Below are 25,743 nucleotides of genomic sequence, written 5' to 3'. Positions count from 1 at the left end.
GAAAAAAGGATCACTTGGCGGTGTGCACTCCGAATATCTTTCTCCTGAGTAGTTACTTTTGTCTAGCTCAAAATCTTACCTAATTCTCCATTAAAAGACAATGGCATCAGGTGACTTTTAAGCTATTTGTTTAGGATTGAACAGAGGGATTTAAATATAACTGAGTTCTGAGAGTCTAAATCTTGAACTGTCACTACTACAATTTTAGCAGCAAAGAAATACCCAGTGATCATCTGAATCTAATCTTTCACATTCATGTGCTTATAAAAAAATATTTGGTAGGGTTTTCCAGCAAATTCTTTATTAGTTTAGGGTGTTTTATTTATTTTATTTTTTATGAAGAAAAAAAGTGGAAATAATTAAAAGAAAAGAAAAGTACATAAAGAATATGATATAGACAAATGATGTGGATGAATATGCTTCGAATGACAATCCACCAACACATTTCATATTTACTTGATCGATCAGCTGATGAGTGAGAGATGCTGAGCCGACACATCAATATAAAAGCCTTGGCTGTAATGGAGCACACTTGTCCACAGCCCCTCTGTGTCAATCATATAAGCTCTCAGACCAAAGGCAATTTACTCATTACTGGATTCCATCAATAGACAAGTAGACCAGTATGCAAGTGTCCTAAAACTTCCAGGTACACAAAAATTGCACATTAGCAAATTGTTGTAAAGGTACAGAGTGGCTGTTTACTTGAAGTATTATAGTCTTTCCATTTTAGGACGACATCCTGCTGGTCATTCATGTTAAAATATGCTAATTGTTCAGCTGCGTCTTAGAGAAAGTGTCAGTACGGGGAATCCCGGAAGAGTGGGATGGTCCACACTCATCAGGCTCTTTTTTCTCTGGACTCTGCACAGCACCCTGCTTACCATGTTCAACTGTTCTCCCTTTCATCAAAGGAGGGGCCACCATTTCTATTTTAAAAATCAAATCAATCTTTATTTATATTGAACTTTCCACACTGAACGTAACACAAAGTGCTGTACATAATAATAAGTATAAACTAGCAAAGTATTCTTTTCCTTTGAGGATTTTTTGAACCTTCAGGAGTTTTTTCCATCGTTGCCAAAACAATATGGTCCTTGCAGTCCTTGACTACTGTGGGCCATAATAAAAACAAGCAACATTGTATGGCTCGAAGGCATTACCCGCCCTCTCTGTTCCAGCTTTACCCCCTTTTTGTTAACCATGCCCAGATTCCCAATATGTTCATATTGTGTTTCATATCATTTTGGTCAGCTTGAGCCAACAAATCATGTATTACATTTTCACAATATTTCAGTAGAAAATTTGCGAACAACAGTAAAATGCCCCGTTTGCAAGCTTGCCATAATTACGCTGTTCTAAATCAACAACTTCTATATCCAACTTATCCAAGTAGTTTGCCAGTAATGATTGAGGAGTTATGAGGCGATAGATTAGCCTCCCTAAGTGTTTAAAATAGGCGGGCCTAAAGGGGGATTTTTTTTATTCAAGATGGCTACCTCTTCCAAGGGTCAAAGGCCAACAAAACTTTGGTGGTGGTTACAGACATGGGTGCAATGTGTGTGACATTTTGTGAAAAATGCTCGAATTTAAATTTTTCTTTTCCTATGTTGTCGGAAAATTTCACACTTTCCCACAAGATGGCCCCCAAGCTGTAGGTAATGTGGCCATCCCACAATAATTTTAAAACTTCCTTTGGACATCCGTGACATGTGTGTTTTGGTTTCTTTGGTGGAATTTGAAATAAGGTTTTTGTCCATCATAAAAGATTTTGGCTACATTCTTTTTTTGACAGTTTTCCCCACTGTGATGTCATCTTTTTATTAATTTTTTTGTGGGGGCTTCACTATGAAAAAAACTCATTTTCACCGGGTACTAGATGTGAAAAAATTTTGGTGAGTTTTTGAGTACGTGGCAAGAGCCAAATTTTTCTCAAGGGGCGCAGTAAGAGAGAAAGATTGCGCAAACCATCTGGTCCCTGTTGTCCAGGACTGACAAAATGATGCTGGCAATCACTCAATCCGTCCCTGAAATATATCTTTGTCTTTAATCCCAAACTGTTTTTTTTGTGCAATTTGTTTGTCATTTTGTTGTTTTATAAATCTGAAAGCTTTTTTTTGTCCTCTTCATTTTCTTTTCATCATCTTTGCACTCTTCTTTGCTGTGACCCTCTGTTACCCTTTGCATCTGAGAGCACTGCTGCATTTTTTCACTATGAAGCTTAGGGATCAGGACACACAGCTCTCTCCTGCCATGTATAACTTTTCCTTTCTCTCCCACAAAGCTGCTGAGAGCAGCACGAGTTCATCGTACAAAACCAGTGAGAGCAGCAAACAATGATACAGATGAAAAAAAAAAATTTAAATTCCCACTCGGATCTTCTTTTGATCATTCCCAGTGTTTTTTTTTTAATTATGATCAAAAGTATTTTATGGCCAAAATCAAAAAACCTGTGTCATTTTCTAGGACACAGTTTCTGCAGAGCAGCAGTAGGTCATTAGAAATTCACTGAGTCATAGGCTGGACTGTTGTCGCAGAGTAAGCCTGACCTGACTTCCCATCATGCCTTGGTTTATACACTCTCCTGCTAGCTTACATTCCTTAACAACCCCAATCTAACATTACAACAAAAATGGAGAGCAATATCGGAGCTATCCAGATGTACATTTTGGAGCCAGACGAGGAAAACAAAGACGTACATGGATTTATTTTACAAGTGGATGCATCAGAATGAAGTGGAGCAGGGATCTTGTTGCCCGCCGATCGCAGAACTCATATTACAGCTACAAGCTTTTTCCAACTGCAGTTTTTCATCTGTTCCTGATTCACAACAATTTGAAAAAAGAAATACTCAAAAATGCAGATTTAATCTTATTTTCTTACTATATATCCTCAATCATGAGAAAAATGACACAAGAACATGTTAAAAACACCACACTCATTGGAGTGGGTCTTTATGGCAATGTCTCATTTTGAGTTCTTACATTATTTGAAACTCAACATCCAGCCTTTAAAAATCAGAAAAATCATTCAACTTCTTTTGGCAGACAGAAAAGAAGGTTCAGCAGGGGATTTAATTTTTATTTAACCCTTGTGCTATCCTATGACCCCACCCTTACATTGACGTGTTCTCCCTACCATGACAAAGGTGGATAAACGTGGAAAGATTTCATGTAATCCATGGACACCAGTGAAGATCACAAATCATTGAAGAAAAAAGGTGCAGCGCACTGTCTAGTTGGTCTAGATGACCCAACTCCCAATGTTAAAGTGCCCAGGATAGCACAAGGGTTAAAGAAACACGGGAACAATCACACAACTTTTGTGGTTTACATCTGTGTGTTTTTGCATCCAAAAAATAGTACACTACAGTCAGACTAGTGACCAGTGGTTTCCTGTCCTCCTCCTGACCTACTTTATGGAGACACACACATGCACTCGCTGCTGTGATTCCAGGAGCACAGGAGGAAATACGTGGTAGACAGATAAAGTGACACACAAACAAGCTTTCAGGGTCGGTTTCCTGCAGTCAGCACTCACAGCCAGACTCTGGCTTATTTTTCATGACTGTAAAGGATAAAAGCAATGTCGGGTAGCAGGGAAATGTGCCTGAAAGGTGACACTGGCATTAATCCGGGTGTCTGTGGAGGGCCTGTAAAAACTAACATTTAGACACTTTTGTTGAACTTATAAAACAACTTGATTAGATGACACAGTCAAGTCTTCTTCTTGTTAAAACAAAACATTCTGAGTTGAAACTGAGAAATGTGTCATTTTTTCCAGCATCCACTTTGCATTTGAACTGAATTTTGCTTTCTTTAAAAAGAGAAGGCATCATCAGCATCAGCAGCAGCAGGCGGTCTCATGACAGGCACTGCTTTTTCTTCTGCATCCTCGCAGTGACACGTTTTGCGTTTGTGGTTATTGGGCTTAAAAAATCTAGACATTCTTTTAGAACCATTCAGAGAGAGTTCCTGGCACTGTCAGCATGAGTGAGCTGGGGGCTTTCAAACCCACGCCTAAACATAGTCAACAAAAGGAGGCTTTTTGACACTTGTGCTGGTTAGAAACATCTGCATTTTCTGAATATTATTCACATTTTCAACTGAAAACCCTTTTCTACAAATAGGCAGGTTGACAGTGGCCCATTGATGCACTTTCTCCCAGGGATTGGTCCAATGAGGACAACTAATCATCCATGTTTGTGACAATTAGGACTTCTTTTTTAACACCAAAAGCTAAAACATCCTAAATTTGAATCTATTTTTAGAACAAATTCATAAAAACTATTCCCCAAATGTCTGGGTGTTTATCAGTCATCTTTCCTGGCAAAGGCAAATTCCACTTTCACATTTTCTTTAATGTTGCAAGTCTTTCAAATTGGAACCATGAGTGAACTATAACCACAACTTGACACGTTTTTTCCTTTTAAATGAAATGTATTATCTGAAAACAGAATTTAGCCACCAAAATGTAAACATATTTGAAAGTTTAAAAGTGAGTGTTATGGCTGAGTTTTTCATAGCATTTTCAGACCTTGCTTGCTGAATTTCCAAATTTGCACTTTTTTAAAGAAAAGCCAAATAATACATGGGCAAGTTAGAATAATAAGAAAATATTAATAACTTTAAAAATTTTTATTAAGGGTAAGTAAAGAAACAAATTCTGATCTGTAACGATGTTGTAATACTAGAATATTGAATTTTTCTTTCTTTATTCTCCAAACTGATAGAGAATCAACTGGGTAAAAACTAAGTTTCAAGTTTATGACATTAAAAAGTAAACTGCAAAAAAAAATTGCCTAAATCCTATTTAACCAGTGCTAATGAAAACACCCTGACCAGTTTTTTGATCATCCTAGTCTTGTTGGCCAATTTAAAGCAACTTCCTTTAAACTTTTTGTATTTGTATATTTTACTTATGACTGATAGTAGAAACTAGGAGATTTGTTCCAGTGTAAGCTAGAACAATGATACATTTTGATAATAAATGTTTTTTTAATTATTTGCAAAATGGTTTAATGTCAAAAGGAGAAAGGTGTATATGTCAATTAAATTCAGAAAAATATATAAACATTTGGAGAATTAAAGTTACTATAAATTGAAACAAAACATTTGTCTTAAAGACAAAACTAATATTTATAATTTGGTTTACTTATGGAGTTCATCAGTAAATAAAGTGAAAAAATTAAAATATTTCAGTAAAGAAAGGTTTATCCTTGTTATTTTTCTTGTCTATCATACTTTTTTTTGTTTGTTTAGAGTTTTATGTACATATGAAACTTGAAATATAAACATCGAAAATAAACATTTTAACACAAACCTCTTCTGAATTCTGCTGCAAAATAAATTCACGGATCTAATCAAAAAAGGGTACTCATCAGCATTTTTCTTTTTGAAAACATGGAACGTTGTTTTAAGTTTTTAGGTTGAATGTGAATCGAGATCATCATAAAGAGCGTACTCGCGTCACTCCTTTTGTCTCTTTAGCTGTGGGCAGTTCACAGAATGGGTTGATCATCGCCATGATTATGGGGGCACACATCCACAGGAAACAGGGGAAGTGAGAAAAAGGAAAGGCAGACACTCGTGTTCATGTCTAAATAAGGATACCATTAAGTGTGATGCTGCTGAGCGCTAAAAACGGTTGCAATTTGCATTGCAGCAGTCAGAGGTTCTGCACGGAAAGCAGGAGGTAGATCTGTGGAGCCTGCTGGGCTGTAGGGATGTGGAGCCTCTCCTCCTGGCTCCTTTCTGCCTGACAGCTCTGCAACTCCCAGTTCAAGAGTCTTGCCATTTTCCACACATCCCATCCATTCACAAGAGTTAGAGAAACCACACATTTGGTGCTTCTTTCATTCGGATCCGGTGCACTATTTAGTCTTTCACAAAAATCCGCTGGCTTAATGATTCTCTGTCAGACTTGATGGTCTTTCCAGGCACATATTTCTATTCCTTTCTGTGGCTCTGCATTTCTCCCCACTCTCATTGCCATAGCAACTGAACCCAGAAGAAGGGAGAGTGAGGGACAGCCGCATAAAAGATTACCCATCAGAAAAAAATCAACCTACACAATTGGGCATTCACACTAAAAGTCACAAACAAACAAAAAAAAAACATGACACACGAACGCATGAAAAGCAGTATATTAATTAATATTCATTTGCATAAACACAATCATGCAGTAACATGCCAGAAAGTATTGTCAAGTCCTGTGGCTATTTGTAAGACAATGCCATACACACAAAGGATGCCTTTGAAAAGCTAATTCCACACCAAAAAAGGCCCATCTGCATCTGTCAGCCTTTGTCTGTGTCCGATTGTGTCCTTTTAATGTTCCATATGGCCATTCAGAGGGTGTTGAATACACAACATCTTTGCGAGTGCTGCAGAATAACATGTGGGAACTGGTTATCTGTCATTAAAAGGCTGTTACAAAAGTCTGTTTTCATCTTGAGGTGTTAAAAGTGATTTTTAGCAGCTTCTACAATAAAGTAATACCCTGACAAAGCACAAGTGAACAGCTGGATGTTTCGTCTGATCAAATGATTCACCAAGGCAGCTTGTAAACCTTGAGCATTAGATGCAACAGACTAGCTTCAGGCTACCTCTGGATTCAAAGCTGATGTCTGTGGTAACAATCAATGGCACCTGTGGATAAGTGACAATCACTGTGTCATCTGCTGACAGAGGGGAGGAAAAAGAGTCAATTTCATTCATTTAAGTTTAAATGTAAGGGACCATTAAGGAGAAGCTGCTCTTTTGAACCACTCCCAACATCCTTTGATCTGGTCTTTTTTTATGATTATGGTATTTTTAGCCAAAAAACAAAAAATCTGTGTTCTTCTAGGATGTATTTTTTTCTTCGACAGAGCGCTGTAGTTTAGTTGAAATTTGCCTCTAAAGTTGTGGGCTGGACAATTTCCGTGGAGCAACCACGCCCCCCTCCCAGTTGTTCATGCATGCACTCTCTCGCTAGCTTACAGCCCCTCACACGCTCAACCGAACGATAGCAGTGCAACAAAAATGGCGAGCAATATTGGAGCCGTACAGTTTTGAGCCAGATGTCAGCTCAGACGCGGAAAACTAAGAAGTTAATGGGTCTATTTGTCCAAAAGTGGATGCATCAGAATGAAGTAATAATAATATTTGCTACGTAGAAGCATCTTTTTCAAACTTCTTTTTTTCGTCTGCACCTGGTTTTAAATTTTAAATAAAGAAATTATCAGAAATACAATTTTAATCTTCATGTTCCTAAAATAAGTAATCAAAAACACCAAAAACTCAATGTTCATCAGAGTGGGTTTTAGAAATTTTGCTTTTCTGTGCTTCATTTCATGTTTTTAGACATAAATGTCTTGGATCTGTATATATTCATTCTCACTTTAGAGCCTAATAACACTTTTTTAATGCTGTAGCATTTTTACATCACGTTAGAAAAGCTCATTTTCACTTCAGATCGCCTTTTAAATTAAATTCGAAGAATAGATCTAGCTGTTTGTGCTGTTTAAATAGGAGGGTTTAGAACGAATGCCCTGCCGTTCAAACTAAACGTCTGTTTCTACAGGTAATGTGTACTTTTAAGGCTTCCTTTAAGAAAAGTTTTAAGGCATCAGGCTGTGTTCTTATAAGCACTATTTAAACATTACATCAGAAAAAACAATCTCACTGAGACAGATTTTTCTGGATAATCTAAGGTGGAAGTGGCATGCTCAGCTCCATTATGCTGCTTAAGGAACAACAAACCACTCTCAGTGTTGTCACTTTCCATTGTTTGCTTTGCTTTGAGCAATGTTTTGGAAAGTTACTCAGTGAGGCCTCAATCAAGTAAGCTCTGGAGAGAAACCTTAGAGGAGAACGTCCCAAATCAGTCTTTTTCTCTTCACCAGCAGCCTGATGATCCTCCTAAACCATCAGAGCTGAAATCAGTGGATTCCCTGCAGTTACTGGCTTGAAAGTCAGACAGAATCGCAGTGCCGTGAGATTTATGAAACTGCTTTCAGTCACTTCATTTTTAGAACTTGGAGAGTACACTGTTGTCTACTACAGTGAGAACAAACAAATGCATGGTCATCTCTGAGGAGAGCGTTCATAAAGAGAGCCATATGGGCTCAAAGTGGGGGTATAATGAAAGGGGAAGTGGCTCCGCTCCCCCTCTGCGCTGGTGGAGAATTCTTTCTAAAGAAGGTATGGAATGCACTCCTGTGTTTCATAATTTGTTCCCTCATTCTTCTCCTCTGCACGTTTACAAACAGACATCTGAGGAAGACGAGAAGAAAGGGGGGAAAAGTGTGGGAGATGTTAAAGGCGACGTGGATTGGAGCTCTGGAAATATGTAAGGGTCGCACTCTTCAGCGGAGCAAACAGGAAAGAACAATCTACGAAGATGATGGAAATTGTAAAATGTGAGAAAAAAACATGATTAATGACTGGCTGTGTGCTAGACAGACTAAGAAAGAGGGAGCCGGAGGAGAGGAAAAGCAGGGAGGAAGAGAAGGAGAGAAAATGAGAATGCCGCAGGAGAGATCTTAATGCTCCATTTGGTGTTCACATTCCAACCCAGCAGATCATGCAACATTCAGCCTCAAACTCCGTTTTCTCCATCCATCTGGGGGACCAGGAATGGTGGGCTGACCCGACTCAACTCTGTCGTCCTCCTCCCCTCTATAGCTTTTTCTTCTTTTTTTTCCTTTGCGTGTGTCAACGAGAAACAATATGGAAACTGAGGTCCCCAAGTCCAGAAACAGTACAAGTTTGGGTGGGAAGGCACAAGAAGATGAAGAGATGGAGGGTGGGCTGGAGTGCAAAGTTTAAAAATATCCCAGACCGTTCAACACATGGCTGGGCTACAGCAGATCAGCATACCTCCAGTTTCAGCTATTTTTGTTGTTTTTTCCATAATGTCTAAAGTCTGCCTTATAAGCTGAGGACAGAGGAAGTTCTCCCGCTAATACATAAAAAGAAACACCCCTTCTGTCATAGCAGTTTGCTCCAGTAGTGATCAGTTTTCTCACAATAAGTTTGACTTCTTGTCATGATTCATATTCATGCATCATGGAGATCACAGTCAATGCAAACCTCCAAAAGAGATCCTTTTAGATGACTTTTGTAGCAGAACATTGTCTGTAGCACATAATGTTCTCTATGACTGAACGGAAAATTCTCTTTTACTACAAACTAATCAGTCATGTTCTCCACAATGGGTTGCAGCAATCAAAAAATAAATGTATGCTTTGGCCTTATACGCCTAAAGGTATGAAATAAACAAGCAAACAATTTTCAGTTTGATTGTTTTTTTAGGAGTTGGAGAGGTCAGTTTCCCATGCAGCATTTGGTTTCCCCCCTTGCCTTTTACTGTTCAGCCATGTAGATATGTGAGTATGTCAGGGCTGTGGGGGATCTTTGTCCTTACTCACAGCATGTATGAGTCAACACAACCCCCCATTTCACACAAATACTCACACACATGAATTGCACACAAATACTGTACAGATGTAGACAAAAAAAGACAATATGTTTCATGAAAAAGTTTTTCATGATGCTGTGTTATTAGTTCTAATTGCGTTTCCCAAATTTGATCAGTTAAGCAAATTTCTTAAAAACACGACATTTTCTAAAACATTGGTACGTCTCTTGCTGAAGATCCTCCAAATGCCTTCTCCTATCTCTCTCCTCTTGACAACAAAAGGGTGCAAGACTGTAGAGGCTACGAGGGGAAAACAGACCAAAACAGAATTGAGGGACAGTGAACTCGATTCTAAGTTTTATATTTATCTTTTAAGAAAAAATGTTGGTCTGTAATGGCATACAAAAATTAATGCATGGTGCTTTTCAATATAGATTTAAAAAAAGTTGTGATTTAAACTCTCACTCTGATCATTTTTCCAACGATTTTCTTTCAAGTGTTCCCAGTGGTCCTATAATTATGATTTTGCCGTATTTAGCCAAATTGCAAACAACTAAGTCGTTTTCTAGGACGTACTTTCTGCAGAGCGGCTGTAGCTCTTTAGAGAGTTGTCTCAGAGTTGTGGGCAGAACCGTTGGCACGAAATAAGCCCCTACCTGTTTCCCATCTGTTTACACTCTCTCCCCTTACACCCCCAAGCTAACATTACCAGAGCAACAAAAAGGGTGAGCAATATTAGAGCTAACCAGCCGTTTGAGCCAGATGCCAGCTCAGAGGAGGAAAATGAAGATGGACATGGATTTATTTGTCTCCAAGTGGATGTATCGAAATAGAGTGGAGCAGGGAGTTTGTGGCTTGCCGTTGTAGCCTCTATGTCAGAGCTAAAAGCTTTTTCCAATTGCATTTTTTCGTCTGCTCATGATTAGCGAAGATTTGAATGAAGAAATACTCAGAAATGCAACTTTACATCATCATCATGTCCATCATGACAAAAATGCCATCAAAACATGTTAAAGACACCAAAACACAATTTTCATCAGTGCGGGTCTTTAAAGTAAAAGCTCTCCATTCATTTGACATATTGAATATTTACACCATTCACATAGTTCCCATATGCATTCCAAGAATATTAAAGTAATTGTACTAAATTAGTGTGAGGATAAATAGCTGCAGTGTAGGAGTGTAAATAGATCGTGCAGAAAATTGACATTGCAATTGTTGATACCGCGTGTGCTTAGTTGTCATTCTGGCTATTTGTGCACCTTCCTATTTTTGTAACCTGTCATGCTGTTGTAACAGGATGTGCTAGAAGTGAGAGTACAAGCATCTCTGTAGCTACAGGCATCTGTACAGCCCACTGAAATACAGAAAAGGACAATTATAGATAATCTGGCAAATCATTTAAAATATTAAAAATAAACAATAAAGACACATGAATAAAACTAAGTAAAACTTTTCTAACAATTATTTACTTTATTTTAATTTTATTTGTTCAGTTTGTTTCAGTACAATTCAGTAAAAATCAGCCAAAAAAATGATTTACTAAAGGTCATTATAAAAGCTTAGTTCAATCTAGTTTTGCTAAATTTAAATAAATCTAATTGCTACTTGTTTTCTTTTAGTCATTATGATGCAGGTCATTTCCACCCAGTTTAAGTTGTAGCATAAAATATACCAGCTTTTATTGAATGCAGATTAATAAAATATAGCCAACTAATAAAAAAGGAAATAACTTGGCTTAAAATTTTTATGACCAAAATCAATAAAATACTGTAAAAAAAGACAACGTTAAAGAAAATAGGCAAATATTTGACATGTAAAAGCATAGGGAAAAAAACAGTGTGACACTTTAATTATGTAGGTTCATATTGACATATTTTAGTTCTCAAGCAAAGTTGCAAAAATCTCAGGTTAATCAGCTCATAAAATGTACCATGCCTACCATAACTACGCATTAACACATTCAAGTCTGTTAGGATTTTTAAAATAAATTGAACGAGTTTATGCATAGTGTTTTGAACATACTTTCCTTTTCTCATATCCTTCCCAGGATTTTTCTATCTCCTTTTTTCAAAGCTAAATGTGTGAAGCCTTTAAACTTGACCTGTTGCTGTATGTTTAAGCCCATCACAACTTAGAAAATGGTTTGTCAACACTTGACAAAAAAGAAGTACCGAAAACAGTCTGCTCTATTTCTGAAAGTTGAGTCACACTGCACAGTGCACATTCCCAACAGAGAGATGCAGTAAACAGAGTTGAAAGGTCAACTTTATTAGACGAAAACTTCAAGAAGGGTGAGACAAGCAGTGAGACATTTTTAACATTTCCTTTGTCATAGCTAAATGTGTGAAGCCTTTAAACTTGACCTGTTGCTATAATGTTAAAGCCCACCACAACTTAGAAAATGGTTTGCCAACACTTGCTAGGAAACAGGCCCCAGTCATGGCCCATGGGCAGTAAAGGCCCCTACACACCTGGACGAATATTCGCCAGAGTTTTTCGCCACGTTTTTCGCCACGTTTTTTGTGTTCACATCCAGGCGATTTTCGCTGACGATGAGCTGAGTGAACATGCAATTTCATTCCCTGACATTAGATGGCACTTAATGTAAAACAGAAATACTCCTGTACACAAGGTGGCGCCGCGCAACTTTACGCTTCTTAAAGTCGCTTTTCACTCAAAAGAAGAGAGCAAGTATTTACGCGCTTGTCAGAATCATACAAAGAAAACGTGAATATTTCAAGCACCAGTTGCTCCAACTGGTGCTTGGTTCGGGGATATTTTAGAATGTCCGTCATTATTTCTTCGCGGCAGTGTAGACGCTACTTGGCGTCTATCTTCTTCACTGGTATGTGTGCTCAGAAAGGCAGTTTTGTGTTTGAGCGCCCCCAAGTTGTGTTTTACTGTAACTTCAGAAGCTCCAGACACGTGTGCAAAAGCGACATTCTCATTGGTCGAATAGATTTCGATGCGGCGCGTCAAAAAAAAAAAAACGAACCCGAGGCGTTTTTTAAAAAGTGACGCTTTGACGCGTGGCGTTTTTTCGCGTCGGTGTGCACACTCACGTTGGTGCCCTTTGTTTAGTCACGAGGCGTTAAACATCGGCGAAAATCGCGGGCGAAATTCATCCCGGTGTGAACAGGCCTTTAATCTTCTGATGTGCTCTGCAGAGCATGATGAAATGATTGACCATTGTCGCTCGTTTTTCGTTCACTTCACCTATCTTTCTTCCCCCTTCTGTCACAATAGCTACCGTACTTCTGGCTTGGTCAATAATCTCGTCTATCTCTTTAAGCGTTTAATATCACCTAATTCCTCTGCACTATCCTATACTTCACAAATCATTGCTGGCATGATTATCCAAACATCCATTATAATTAATAAAATAAAAACATTTAGTAAAAATGTGAAAAGGTGTGGGAAGATAGACTATAGAAATGTAGAAAAGACAGTTTTGTGCCCATATTTAGGTCATGCAATCTGAGTATCGTCCAGTTGAAAACACTCAGGTTTCAAGGCGTGTTGATTTAGGTGAGCATGTGGAGGGCATGCACACTTTAAGGGTGACATCATGGTTTGGTGTGTGTCATCATCAAGCCTGCAAGTAAAAGGCTTGATGCTTAGGCAGGAAATAAATCATGCAGCACTGATTTCTTCTTGTCTACTGAGTGCCCTGTTTTTCAGAATAAATGAATGATGGTATTTCATCAGAGACAGTGGTCCAGTGCAGTTAAGCAATAAAACAATGACAGAAATGGCCTCAGAACTTTTCTATTCAGAAAAATGTCAGTTTAAAACATTTCTCTAAATGTGTTGGGAGAGGTTTTTAGTTTTGTAGATTGGATTTGCCAGAATCGGGCTCCAATCAACCTTCAGATCATTTGAAGGAACTGAAGACCTTGAGTCTGTGCTCTTTAGCATTTTTAACCATCTTTGCATTGTTTCAGCAAAATAAATCTGTGTAACTTCAGTGACACATTTACAAACAAACAAAAAGTACAGAAAATAGTCAGCTCTGTTTCTGAAAGTTGAATGAGTCACACTGCACAGTGCACATTCCCAACACGGAGATGCAGTAAACAGAGTTGAAAGGTCAACTTTATTAGACGAAAACTTCAAGAAGGGTGAGACAAGCAGTGAGACATTTTTAAAATCCAGAGCAAGAGCTTTTTGTCGCCCACAGGTCAAGTCAAGGTTTAAAATATGTCTTGTCTTTGTGCTGTTTGGAAAAAAATAGATATTATCAAGAGCAGGAATATCACTCGTCTATTTGTAGATTAATGGTTTAAATCTGATGATCAGATAATATTCTGTCATCTGGAGACATTGGGGAGAAGATTGGAGATGAGATAACTTAACTCAGTCAAATTAAAGGATTTAATCATATAATATAATTTTTGTTTTTGGCACAATGCTCAAACAGTATTAGTGATGTCTGTTGAATATTAAGTCTTTTCAGCTGTTATGTAAATATCAGTGATATTGCTCTTATTATCTCTCATATGATGTGACAATATAGTCTATATATGAAGCTACATTCACATCACTCTTTGCAACACACGTTCAAGTGACCACTTTCAATGAAAAGTCAATGTAAATGAGAATAAGGCTTCTGCATTTAAAACTCTCGCGTATATGCTTTGTGACGCCACTTTTTACGATTGTTTTTGGGCACTACATACAAAACCTGTGGCCATTAAACGTGCCATGAGCATTGCCATGAGCCTGATGACATTTGTGTTTGTTCTTTAAAGAAAGATAAACCAAGGCGACTCTCCTGACATGATGGTAATCTACATCCACCATTGCAAGGATGCTAGCAATGAACCAAACTGTTTCCGTTTTTCAATTCGCACCAAGCCTCCTCCAACTGTAGGTGGCGGACATGTGCTAGCAAACAGTTGAAAAAGAAGAGGGCCCTGCCTGCTTGTCCAATGTGAACACCAAAAAAAACGAAGAAACCTCAGGGGTGCCCACATGAAGGAGGGATCCTCCCCCAGGACAGACAGGCGATTTACCAGAACTCATAGAGAAGAATTAACTTATCTAACTCTACAACTACACATTTAAAGTCCAGCAGACGAGCTTCGTCCAGCCAAAGTTGGGGGGACGGAGATAACAGAAAAGACGCGTTTGAGCAAGTGGATGCTTCTGTAACAAACACTACAAAGGTGTCAAAGCTAACAACCAAGACCAGTAAAAATACTACAGAAATACTGTTATAGCTTCTGTTTTTCATATGGCTTCCCATGAACGCATCGCCGACTGATCTTCATCTTGTTCAAACTAATGAAGTAATTTTCATTAGTGAGTATTTTCTATATAATGAGTATTTTCTTTAAAATATGGAAGACCTCATTTTGTCATGTTGGACAATCAAAACGCTTTCTCTGGACTGAAAAGATACTCTGGCAGTTTATTGAGAATTCTTCTATTACAAATATTTAATTCCAATCTCTGACATATAGCATTGTCATGTGAAGATCTACATAACACCGCAAAGAGTGAAGTGGCGGGCTGCCTTACATAACTTATGGAATCTGAGGTAAGCATCCACCGACGCTGACCATTAATAAAAAAAAAAAGCCCCCCCTCTTAAGCACAAAGTCTCAAAGTTTAGCTCCACTCTACTGTACACGCCTTTGATGTAGGCTTGTAAAAAGGGAACAGAAACACAGCGTGGCACCCCCACATAAACTCTGGCAGACTTATTAAATGCTTTGTTTTTGTCTTGGCTTTTGTTCCCCGGAGGCACAAGTTATGCGAGAAGTTTTCAAGACAGCGACAGGAACAAAGTAACTCCAAGAAAAGGTTCATATTGCCAGCAAAGGATTTACAAATTCTCACTTTTCCAGTTCTCAACCCACTGTTTCAGCAAGTCCTGAGTTTAGTATAAACTCTAAACACTCTGTCCATAACTGCAAGTGCTCACCTCACAAGTTGGTGAAACACACAAACCACTCCAATTTTCCTGAACCACAGCCTTCTAATGAACCGTTGGTATTTATGCTGCGCTTCATCACAACAAACAGGTGATGTGGTGCCTGTGTGGGGTTTGGGGATTACTGTCGTATCGTTCCACTCCCACAGTTTTGGGTAAAGTGCTTTATCCCCCACACACACACCACCACCACCACCACCACATGTGTCTTGTCCGTCCACGTGCTGCACATACACTAATGACACACGCTCATCATGACAGAAAGGGTCACTTTCCACACCCTTTCTGGCTTTAAGGGACAGGTGTAGAATGCAAGATATGTTCGCCAACTGTGTCTCACCTGTCTTTTTGTGTGTCACACTCATCTCAGCTGGACTAAAGATCCAGCTTTAGCTCCATATTTCAATGACTGTCATGTTTTCACAGAAAAAGACTATGAAAAAGCAAGAGATGAGTTACTGGAGGTACTCCTGTTCTCAGTTTGATCCAATCCAAACAAAATATAAAAGAATGCTTATAGACAGATACAATTTTTTTTTTTCTGGGTGAATGAGTGGCACTGACCTCTGACTCTGGCATAACAGCAGCCACACTTGACCAGGACTTTACGGAACAAGTGCTGGCAGCCACAGCCTCGGTGGTGGCGATGGTGATGGTGGCCCCCTTTCATGATGATGAACCACGAGCAGACGGGGGCATGGTCCAGCACTGTTTCTTCCTCCCCCGCACCTCTCCTCTGGAGGCTTACAAGTCAAAATTGTAACCCCCCCCCCCTCAAAAAAAAGCAGTCAGCTGATTCTCCTCCTCCTCAGTTGACTGCAAACAGCGTTGAAGCCCACATTTAAGACACAGAAGTCCAGAAAAGCAGCACCCAAGGAAAAGTCCACACCTTTCAACAGCCCAAGATTGATTCCAGACGGTTTTTTGTCAAACTAAGCATGCACAAGACGTGGTGTCTCTTTTTTTTGCCTCTGCTTTCTCTTTGCTGCTGAGCTCTCGCCTCCATGAACCGCCTGGTCAAATGACAGACTGGGAGACTGCTTTGGAGAAAGAGATAGCAAGGGAGAGATAGAACGAGAGAGTAAGGGGAGGGTGAGAAGGGTGGAGTCTGCAGCTCTGGTTCCTGGCTATTCCAGGATAAGGTTCCCACTCCCCTGTTTTTTTTTCTCTTCTTGTCCTCTGCTTCTCTGCCTTTGCTCCTCTCAGCTGTTTTTTTCTGCTCCCCCCTTTACTCCCGTCAGCTCACCCCCCTCCCCATTTAGTCTGTTATCCTCTTTTCTACATGGTTGAGTCTCGTCATGGCATAGGTAAAGCTCGCAGTGGCTCTTAGACATCCAAATCTTTCACCAGAAAATGAAAATAAAAAAGAACGTGCTTCCACAACCCTAGAAATAGCAGCACACTCCATTCTGTAGTGATGCTATTTGCAGAGCACAACCCAAGTTATGCTGAATGTGTCATGCATTTCCTGGTTAAGTGTTGCACTGTCTGAATGTGTTTTTAAACAGTTTAAAAAGTCTGTCTCATGGATTCGTGGATCACTGTGAGCTTTCCTGTCTGGGACTGGCCCAATAAGTTTCCCTTGTGTTTCCATGGAGCAAAGAGGCTGTCTCATATTTCACAATGTTGATGCTGCTGGCGTGGTTGTGTGTGTGGGTGTGTGTGTGTGTGTTCATTGCTGTATGCAACAGTAGCCAAGCAGTCTCATGATTCACTGCAGCACACAGTGGGGCAGTCGAACCAAAAAAGAGCAATAAAGTAGGGGTTAATGCCTGTAAACAAAAGTTTAAACTTGAATTTAAAGACCCACTCCAGTGAAAATTGTGTTTTTGGTGTTTTCAACAATTTCTTTTAGAATTTTTCTCATGATGAAGGACATATGTATGGGAAGTTAAGCCTAAAATTACATTTCTGAGTATTTCTTTATTCAAATCATTGTGAATCAAGCGCAAACAAAATTATTCCATTGGAAAAAAACGGTGTGACGTAGAAGCTATGGCAAGCTTCCTGCTCTGCTCCATTCCAATGCATCCGCTTGTAGACTAATAGATCCATGTGCGTCTTCATTTTCCTCGTCCGTGGTGGCATCTCTCTCAAAACTGCACAGCTGGATAGCTCAAATAGTGCTAGCCATTTTTGTTGCACCACTAATATTAGGTTGCTGGTGTGAGGGGCTGTAAGTCAGTGGGATAGAGCGTAAGCAAAGAGATGATGGGAAATGGAGACAGGCTTATCCGCATCAACAGTCCCACCCAAAATTCAGAGGTGAAATTTTAATGAACTCCTGCCGCTCTGCAGAAACTATGTCCTAGAAAGCAACACAGGATTTTTTATTTTAACTAAAAATGGCATAATTATAAATAAAAGACCACTGGGACAACTTTTAAAATAAATGAAAAGTTGATTGGAGCGGGACTTTAAAGTGAAACTTCAACATGTCAACAAATTCTTTAATTAACGATTTAGGCTTCAGTTTCTGATTTTTATAATTTGTACACTATTTCATTCAATTTAATTAGTCCAATGTCAGTAGCCCAATCTCACAACCCAGTTGTCTGAACGGGCTTCACACCTGTAATTGTACAAAAGCAGTAATGTAGTTCTGAAGGTAGATCGACTAACAGTGTTTTGATTCTAAATTGGAAACTGACCACAAATATTTTTATACAATTAGCTTTCACGTTAACCCCTTAACTTTTAAGCAAACCAAGATAGAGTTCATGTGCATCACCACTACTGTCTAACCAAGAAGTTTGCAAGAAGCTGAAGAAGTGCAAATCTGTCAATATACTTCTTTGTGAGAGATGATAGGCCTCCTTGACAAAAGTATTGTTTCTTTTACAAAACTATAGTCACCCCCATACTCTGAGATCAGTATAATGAACAAGGCAGCAAATAGGATTTAGCTTTAAAACGTGTGGTGAGGGGGAGCATAAAAGCAGAATTGACCATTTTTTTAAGACACTAAAATGGAACATTGCAAAAGTGGACAGTTTTAAACACACTGTCTTTACTTTAAATACATCCACCCACATCCTGCAGTGCTTCCAACAAAACTTCAACAGGGAAAGCTAGGACTATGCCAGGGGTTTGTAGCTGAGAAATAAAGCGTCATTTTAGTGGAACATAAAGAAAGGTAAAGGTTTCAAGCAGAAGTGTAGTCACGCCAATTATTTTAAAACGGAGAAATAGGAGTTATGTCCATTAAAAGATTTTTTTGGTTCATTAATTATTAATTTTGAATGGACTTTTGTTGTGCCGTTAGAAGCAACATAAAATACACCAACTACCAGAAGAGATGTTAAAATAAAATAGTTTTTGTTAAATATATTCTGTAATTCTTGGTAGAGAAAGTAAAGGAAGGAAGAAAAAAAATCATTTAAAATTGGAAATCGAATTTGGTGTGAAAAACTGCTTTTATTTTCTTGGCCATTTTTTGGTTTTAACTTTAGATGTCATTTTCCAGTGTCTGTATTATCTACTGAAGTGTGGTGTGTGGTTGTGTAGCTCTGAATAGCGCTTTGAGCCACAATCTGCATGAAATTGCTAAAGAAAACATTGCTTGATTGATCGTAAAAAGACCTTGATTTCTGGTGTCATACGTGTGAAGAATTTCATTTGAATTGCTCCACATTTGAAAATGGTGCAGTGTGACTGATAACATCAAGAATGCATACGAAAACCATATCTCCATGCAAACTTTAACGGCAAAAACACCCTGCAGTCAATCAATATTTACATTATTGTTGTTTTTTTTTAGACGAGTCTGTTTACTTTTTATGTATAAAGTATCCAATCAGGCCGAGTTAAAAACTGAGTGACTTTAGGTAAACTGAACCTCTGCACTTATTTTCTGAGCAGCAATCAACAATTTAGAACTCCCTAAAGCCTCTAAGCTCATAACTCTATCCCTTTCACTTTCTAGTATGCAGCAAGTCAGTGCTCCCTTCAAAGGCTACAATCCGGATGCTCATAAATCATTACCTGATTGCTGCTTCAAACACATCACTTCACCCACTTAGGGTTGCTCTTTGGGGGCATCAGTAGAAACAAGAGATGGATCATTTTCTGCAGGAACTGAATTACTGTGCACACACAAGCAAGCTGTGGGGAGTTTCTGTGGTTGACAGGATTGTCCATGCAGCATTCATCTCTCCACAGGGACAGGGTGGTGGCAGTTTTGTGTCAGGGTGTCTCTGTCATCTTCAGGGCACATTACAAGCGCAGGAGCCTGCCTGCCTATCCAAATAGCGTCACAATCAGAGCAGAGGCAGAAGCACACTTGCAGTGCATGCTGACTCTGGGCTTTAATTCTTTTACAAACAAACAAAAAAAGCAAATTCCCTCCAGGTTTTACAAGTCCTGCTCAGGAAAAGCTTCGCTGCTGAACTTTAGTTGTTTCAACACATTTAAAACGCTTCCTCATAGCAAAAAGCATCCTCCTCTTGTCTTTCCTTTTAACTTCAGCCTTCCTTTCTTTGCTCATAATGGATGCTTTAAGTAGATGTAATTGAAGGGACAAACCACCGCAGGAATATTGAACAGCACTGTTGTCTCCATTTTGTCTGAGAACGACATGGCTGCCAAATGATGCAAAGAGAGTTGGAAACGGCAGAAATGACGAGAGCAAAGTGTTTTAAGGCAAACAAGGAAAAACAAAAACACTAAGGCAAACCTCACAGTGCAGAGCATTATAGATTTAGTGAATACTGCCTTTGCTGTCACTAAGAAACAAGCCTAAGCCTTGAGCTGAATTCAAAATTCATGAAGAGAAGAATGTGGGAGACACTTTTCATGTATTCTTCTTAAGACAATGAGGTTTAGGAGTTTTCTCCTAAAATATATGCACATTTGCTTGTTTTTAACTGTGTATGTGTGTATCAGCTCATGAGAAATGCAGCACTATAATAGAATGAAGCTTTTAGAGAGAAAATACAACACAACAAGTTTGTAACAGTAAACAAACCATTCTCCAACTTTTCTCACTCTTTAATTATATAATATTTTAGCCAAAGTAGTGAAAGAAACAATAATGTCCCTCTCTGATCATCTTTTGATATATTGTAGCGTACCCAGTGGTTTTTTCATTTTGATTATACTGTTATCAAAAAACCTGTGTCGTTTTCTAGGACATAGTTTCTGCAGATGTACATGGATCTACAGTACAGACCAAAAGTTTGGACACACTTTCTCATTCATTTGAATGAGAAGGTGGTAGATATATCAGAATGGAGCAGAGCAGGGAGCTTGTAGCCCGCCGACTGTAGCTTCTATGTCACTGCTACAGACTTTTCCCAACAGTATATTTTTGTCGGCCCCAGATTCAAAACAATTTGAATAAAGAAATACTCAGAAATTTAGTTTGAATCTAATTGTGTTCATATACAGTACAGACCAAAAGTTTGGACACCCTTTCTCATTCAAACACCAAAAACACAATTTTCATTGGAGTTGGCCTTTAAAAAAATGACAATAGCTTTGTTCTTTATTTCATATGGGGCATTTCAAAGAAAACTCAAACGTACACAGTGATCCTCACATTTAATGAAACTGAATCTGCAGAAAAACATGTTTATGTCAGTTCTATCATTTTAAGCATCTCACTATAATCATTTTACAGTCTAACTGGATAAATATGGTGGTCCTACAGCACACCTCTGGGCAGGAGTGATATCTTTTGTCACTCCTGTTTATTACTCATATATATTTTTATTAATTTCAACTATTTAAATCATTTTTTTACACCATCAAGTCTTAATATTGACTATAGGGTTTTCATGACTAGCTGCCTTTTTGCAGCATCCCTGAAACTCACCCTGAATCACTGTTCCAATAAGGAATGAAGCTGTTCGATAAATGAACAGAGAAATTAGCCCTGCAGACGTGCAGAGCTATGAATGTTAGGAGAAAAATGGCAAAAATGTTCCTTCTCTGGCTTGCAGTGTAGAGTGGGGGATGTGAGGTGAGGCTTGCATTAACACACATTCGTCTCTCTTCTTTTATCTCCCTCCTTCAGTCCTTCATTCCTTCCCTCTCCCACACACACACACAAACACACACGCACACCGAAGATGATTCATCTGCAGACGTAGGCTTGTGCAGATCAGTATGACTGAAGAAATCTACACATGTACATTAAAAATGGACAGGCTTATGTGGAGATTACCGTTAATAAATAACTGGATATGAGGTCCATGAGATTTTTAGGATCATTTTTAGCCTTTTTATAAAGATAAATATTATTTTCTTAACTTCTTTTGACTTAAAACACATAGAAATGCCATACAAGCAGTTGAGATTAACTTCTCTCTTATGTATGCAATCGTAAGCAAGAAAAGAGCTTGTGAGCTAAAAAAGGTGCAGTAAAACATAAGCCTTCCTTATTCACATTGTGTTCCCCAACCCCCCATTGACATTAGCCTTTCCTCACCCCAACAGCCAGCTGAAATCCTGCCAAAATATCCTCCCTTACATTTCATTTTCTTACCTCCCTGTCTCTTTTGCCTTCTTTTCCTTCATAGTTCCTCTCCCTCTCTGCTTATTTCTCCCTTCCCTTTTACCCTAAGCTGAGCGCCAAAAAGCCCAAGTGCCATTCTGACATTTTGAACAAGCCATCATATGGTGGAGTTTTTTCTTTTTCTTTTTTTGGATCAGGTCCCAGCAAAGAGAAAAAGTCATGGATCGACTTTTCAGTTCAACTCAGCTTTGCAGACAGCTCCACTTTTGGTTTGATAGTCTTAACCAGTGGTCCCCAACCCCCCGGGCCGTAAAACCGGTACCGGTCCGTGGGCCACTTAATACTGAAACGCAGACATAAAAAAATGCATGCACTAACCTCCATAGCATGAGTGTTTCTTCATTCAAATTGTGGTGAACCAGGAGCAGATGAAACAATTCTGTTGTAAAAAAGCTTGTCTTTGTGATGTAGAAGCTACTAGCCACAAGCTCCCTGAGAATTTTTCTCATGATGAAGGACATATTTATGGGAAGTTAAGCCTAAAATTACATTTCTGAGTATTTCTTTATTCAAATCATTGTGAATCAGGCCCAAACAAAATTATTCCATTGGAAAAAAACGGTGTGACGTAGAAGCTATGGCAAGCTTCCTGCTCTGCTCCATTCCAATGCATCCACTTGCAGACAAATGGATCCATGTTCGTCTTCATTTTCCTCATACAAGCAGTCATCTGGCTCAAAACGACATGGCTAGATTGCTCCAATATTGCTCACCATTTTTGTTGCATCGGTTAGGTTGGGGCTGAAAGCTAGTGGGAGAGAGTGTCAACAGATGGATGATGGGAAATGGTGACGGACTTACTCTGCACCAACAGTACCGCCCACAACTCAGAGGGGAATTTCCAAAACAATTCTGCCACTCTGCAGAAACTATGTTCTAGAAAACAGGTTTTTTTTTTGGGCTAAAAACTGCGTAATCCTAACTAACTAGGAACGCTTTAAAAATTGATCAAAAGATGATTGGTGTGGGAATTTAAAAGTGCATAAACATGCACTTTTATGATAACATGTTTTTCTAATATAAAACCACCACTTTTTAATTAAAACAAACTTTAAGGATTTTTTTTGTATTTCCTCTTTTTGACCCACAGCACCCCCCTTCATTTCCCTTTTAGACCAAACCAGGAGCCGTAGCCGGCTCTTGCATAACTCTTTGGGATAACTGCTGACTGTCTTCAGGGTTTAAATATTGTTTTAAACTTTAACATTTCATGCGTTACAAACATTAAACAGTTTAAGCAACACTGTAACAAGATCTTAAACTTTACCACATGCTAAAGTTGTGTACAACTTAAGTCTGCATAATAAAAAGAGGTAGGTTGTTATCTCTTAAATTTCTTAAATTTTCTTTTTAATCTAACTTTGTGCTAAAAATTGGTTGTGTATTTTTATGATGTAGGCTTGGCTGTCCTGCACTGACCTTCTGTAACTTTCTCTGCAAATAAAAAGGGATTTGCAGGTTTTTCCAAGATACAGCACTCTCATCTCTCATATGCACACTACCAGGAAAAAACTGCCCAAGAAGGACTTATGCTCTTTAATTATTTAAAGTGGCTAAACATCTGTCTTTGTTACAGAAATATTACAGGATAACCAGAAGGAGACATCTAGTAGCAGTTGATACATGTTCTATGTGAGTTGCCACCTGACTCTGGAGTTCCTTTGTGACTTTACAAAGGCTGAGTTTCACCTGATCGCTTTAACTGTCTTTGCTTCTCCAGTTCACTCTCACCTCTCATGTTGCATATATTCTTCCTGATTTCACATTCTCAGAAAAAGCACTTAAACCCCACTGAACACTTTGTCATCGGGAACAACAAACATAAATGTAGGAACGAGCTGCTGAGTGTCTGGAAGCTAAAGAACCTGATGTTTCCCCGGAGAGGCAGCAAAAACATGGCAGAGGGAGGAACAACTCTGGTTTATTCACCAAAAGGGAGCTGGATCTGTGAGCAGTGTTATTGGATTTTTTCAATGCTGTTGCATTTTGATTGACCCCAAAATGCCTAACAATTTTTTTTTAAATATACAGTAATGGATTGAGTTAGGTCATAACTAGGTCATATCAAATAGTGAAAGTCTCTTAAAATGATTTAATCCATAGGTCAAAAGTCAGATGAAGAATAAAATGTGTTTTATTCATGCGATCAGGAAAAGGAGGTTTGCAATTCTAAATAAAAGATAAGAAAAATACAACATTTTTGTTTAGGGTGAGCCGATAATCTTGACTTCTTATAAGCAAAAGCATCCCTACGTTGTTTGAACAAACCAACATGTCGACTGAAATTGTATATTATTCACAGGCAGTGCACTGAATAAAAAAAATATATTATCTATTTAGCATAACTAATAAGGGGGAGTGGCTGCCTCCCCAGATAAAGCAGAGTGTTATGTAATCCCACTTCCAGTGTCCTCAGAAATTCTCATTTCTCATTTAAAACAGACAAATCTTTTTGGATTTCTAACAAAGAAGACAGAAATGCTATACAGTCTGTGAGACAGGGATTTAGTACAACTGTAGTCTGAAAAAAGTAAGGTTTATGGAAAGTGAGGCCTTTCTGAACAAAGCATTTAATACGTATGATTTAGTCACAAATGAAATCTGTCTGATTTGATGCTGAGTGATTGTAGTTGAAATTAGGGACAGGTTAAGACGAGTAAAGTTATTCAAAAAAGTACAGAAAGTGGTCAATCAACAACTATCGGGTGTTTTTTTTCTATCTGATCAGTTACCCCACCCACCCCCAACAATCATAAAAATTCCATTTTAGAAAATCTGTGATCTGTAACCTTTACTCAAATAGCAACCACAGACATATATTTACAAATTTAGAAGATTCTTGGGAAACCATTTTTGTAATGTAAATATCTGCAAATAGTTGGCCATGCACCTGTGTGAAGTGAATTCTATCTAATCTTTTAGTCTTGCAACACAGAAGGAGGCAGCTTCAGGGTGATCTTTGTCCATTTAAGGTCATACGCACACAGATGAGTCCCTGGGTCTTTGGGATCTCCACTTCTCCTTGGAGGACAAGCACTTCCAGTCTCACACAAGCTCAATATAGACAAAACTTTTTTTAATGCATCTGATGTTCTGTTACCTAAATAGGTAAATAGTTGTATTATGAGCCTTTTTTAAATAGAAAACATAGAGAAAACTTCTTAAGAATGATTAATATGTTTATGGTCTAGTTTGCATAAATGGCTTGGTTTTTGTCTAGAGAAAATAGCAGCGTTATGAGGGAAACATGAATTAAATGATCCGAGTTTTAAGCACCACCTTCTATTGAAAAGAAGAAAATTAATCGCAGTAATGAGAGACAAAAAAAGAGCTAAAAGATGAAGACAAAATAAACAGAAGGTATTTGAAGAAGAATTTATGACCAGCTCAAATGGAAGTTGAGATTTACAAGAACTTTATTCCAGAACTCTAAAACCCCCAAAATACAGCAGTTAGTGTGTGTTGTTTGGGGACTCATTTGAGACTTACACACCCCACCGAGGAAAACACAAAGGCAAAAGAAAGAGAAGCAAGTGAGATTTCCTGATAAGAAGATGGAAAGATGAACAACAAATGCTTCGAGTAAGAAATTTTAGGGAAAAAATGAGAAGTGAATGGAAGCTGGCTCAGCACGGTGATTCCAAGAAAGCCACGGAAGCATCTTGTTTCTAACACAAAACAGATGTTTCTAAGTACACTGTCTCTCTGACAGAGCAGAAGTAAATCCTCTGCCCCCTCACATGGCTTTTATTTATATATTTGAAGCTTCGTTTTCTTGGTTGAAGATAAAAAAAACAACAAATAATTAAACTTAGCATTATCCTACATTACTGTATGTCACAGACATGAATTTATTTTTGCCTCTTTTTTTTAAATCCAG

General features: G+C 38.5%; 1 protein-coding gene across 4 annotated transcripts in view; it reads right to left on the bottom strand.

Moving 5' to 3' along the window:
* Positions 1 to 25,743, bottom strand: part of arhgef25a (Rho guanine nucleotide exchange factor (GEF) 25a) — a 51,438-nt gene that overhangs the window by 22,792 nt on the left and 2,903 nt on the right. For 2 of the 4 annotated variants that reach the window (XM_011477084.4, XM_078950626.1), the window contains exon 1: positions 15,911 to 16,387. The exons of the other annotated variants lie outside the window; for them this stretch is intronic. In XM_011477084.4, coding sequence (XP_011475386.2) covers positions 15,911 to 16,016 — 106 coding nt within the window. In that variant the 5' untranslated portion in view covers positions 16,017 to 16,387. Of the gene's footprint in view, positions 1 to 15,910; positions 16,388 to 25,743 lie in introns of those variants that run through there. 4 annotated transcript variants of the gene reach the window in all.

The sequence above is a fragment of the Oryzias latipes genome, chromosome 7, assembly GCF_053564925.1.
Source record: "Oryzias latipes strain Hd-rR chromosome 7, Olatipes_Hd-rR_3.1".
Taxonomy (NCBI): domain Eukaryota; kingdom Metazoa; phylum Chordata; class Actinopteri; order Beloniformes; family Adrianichthyidae; genus Oryzias; species Oryzias latipes.
Note: the sequence above shows the minus strand (reverse complement) of the source record. Positions and strands in the feature narration are given on the sequence as shown.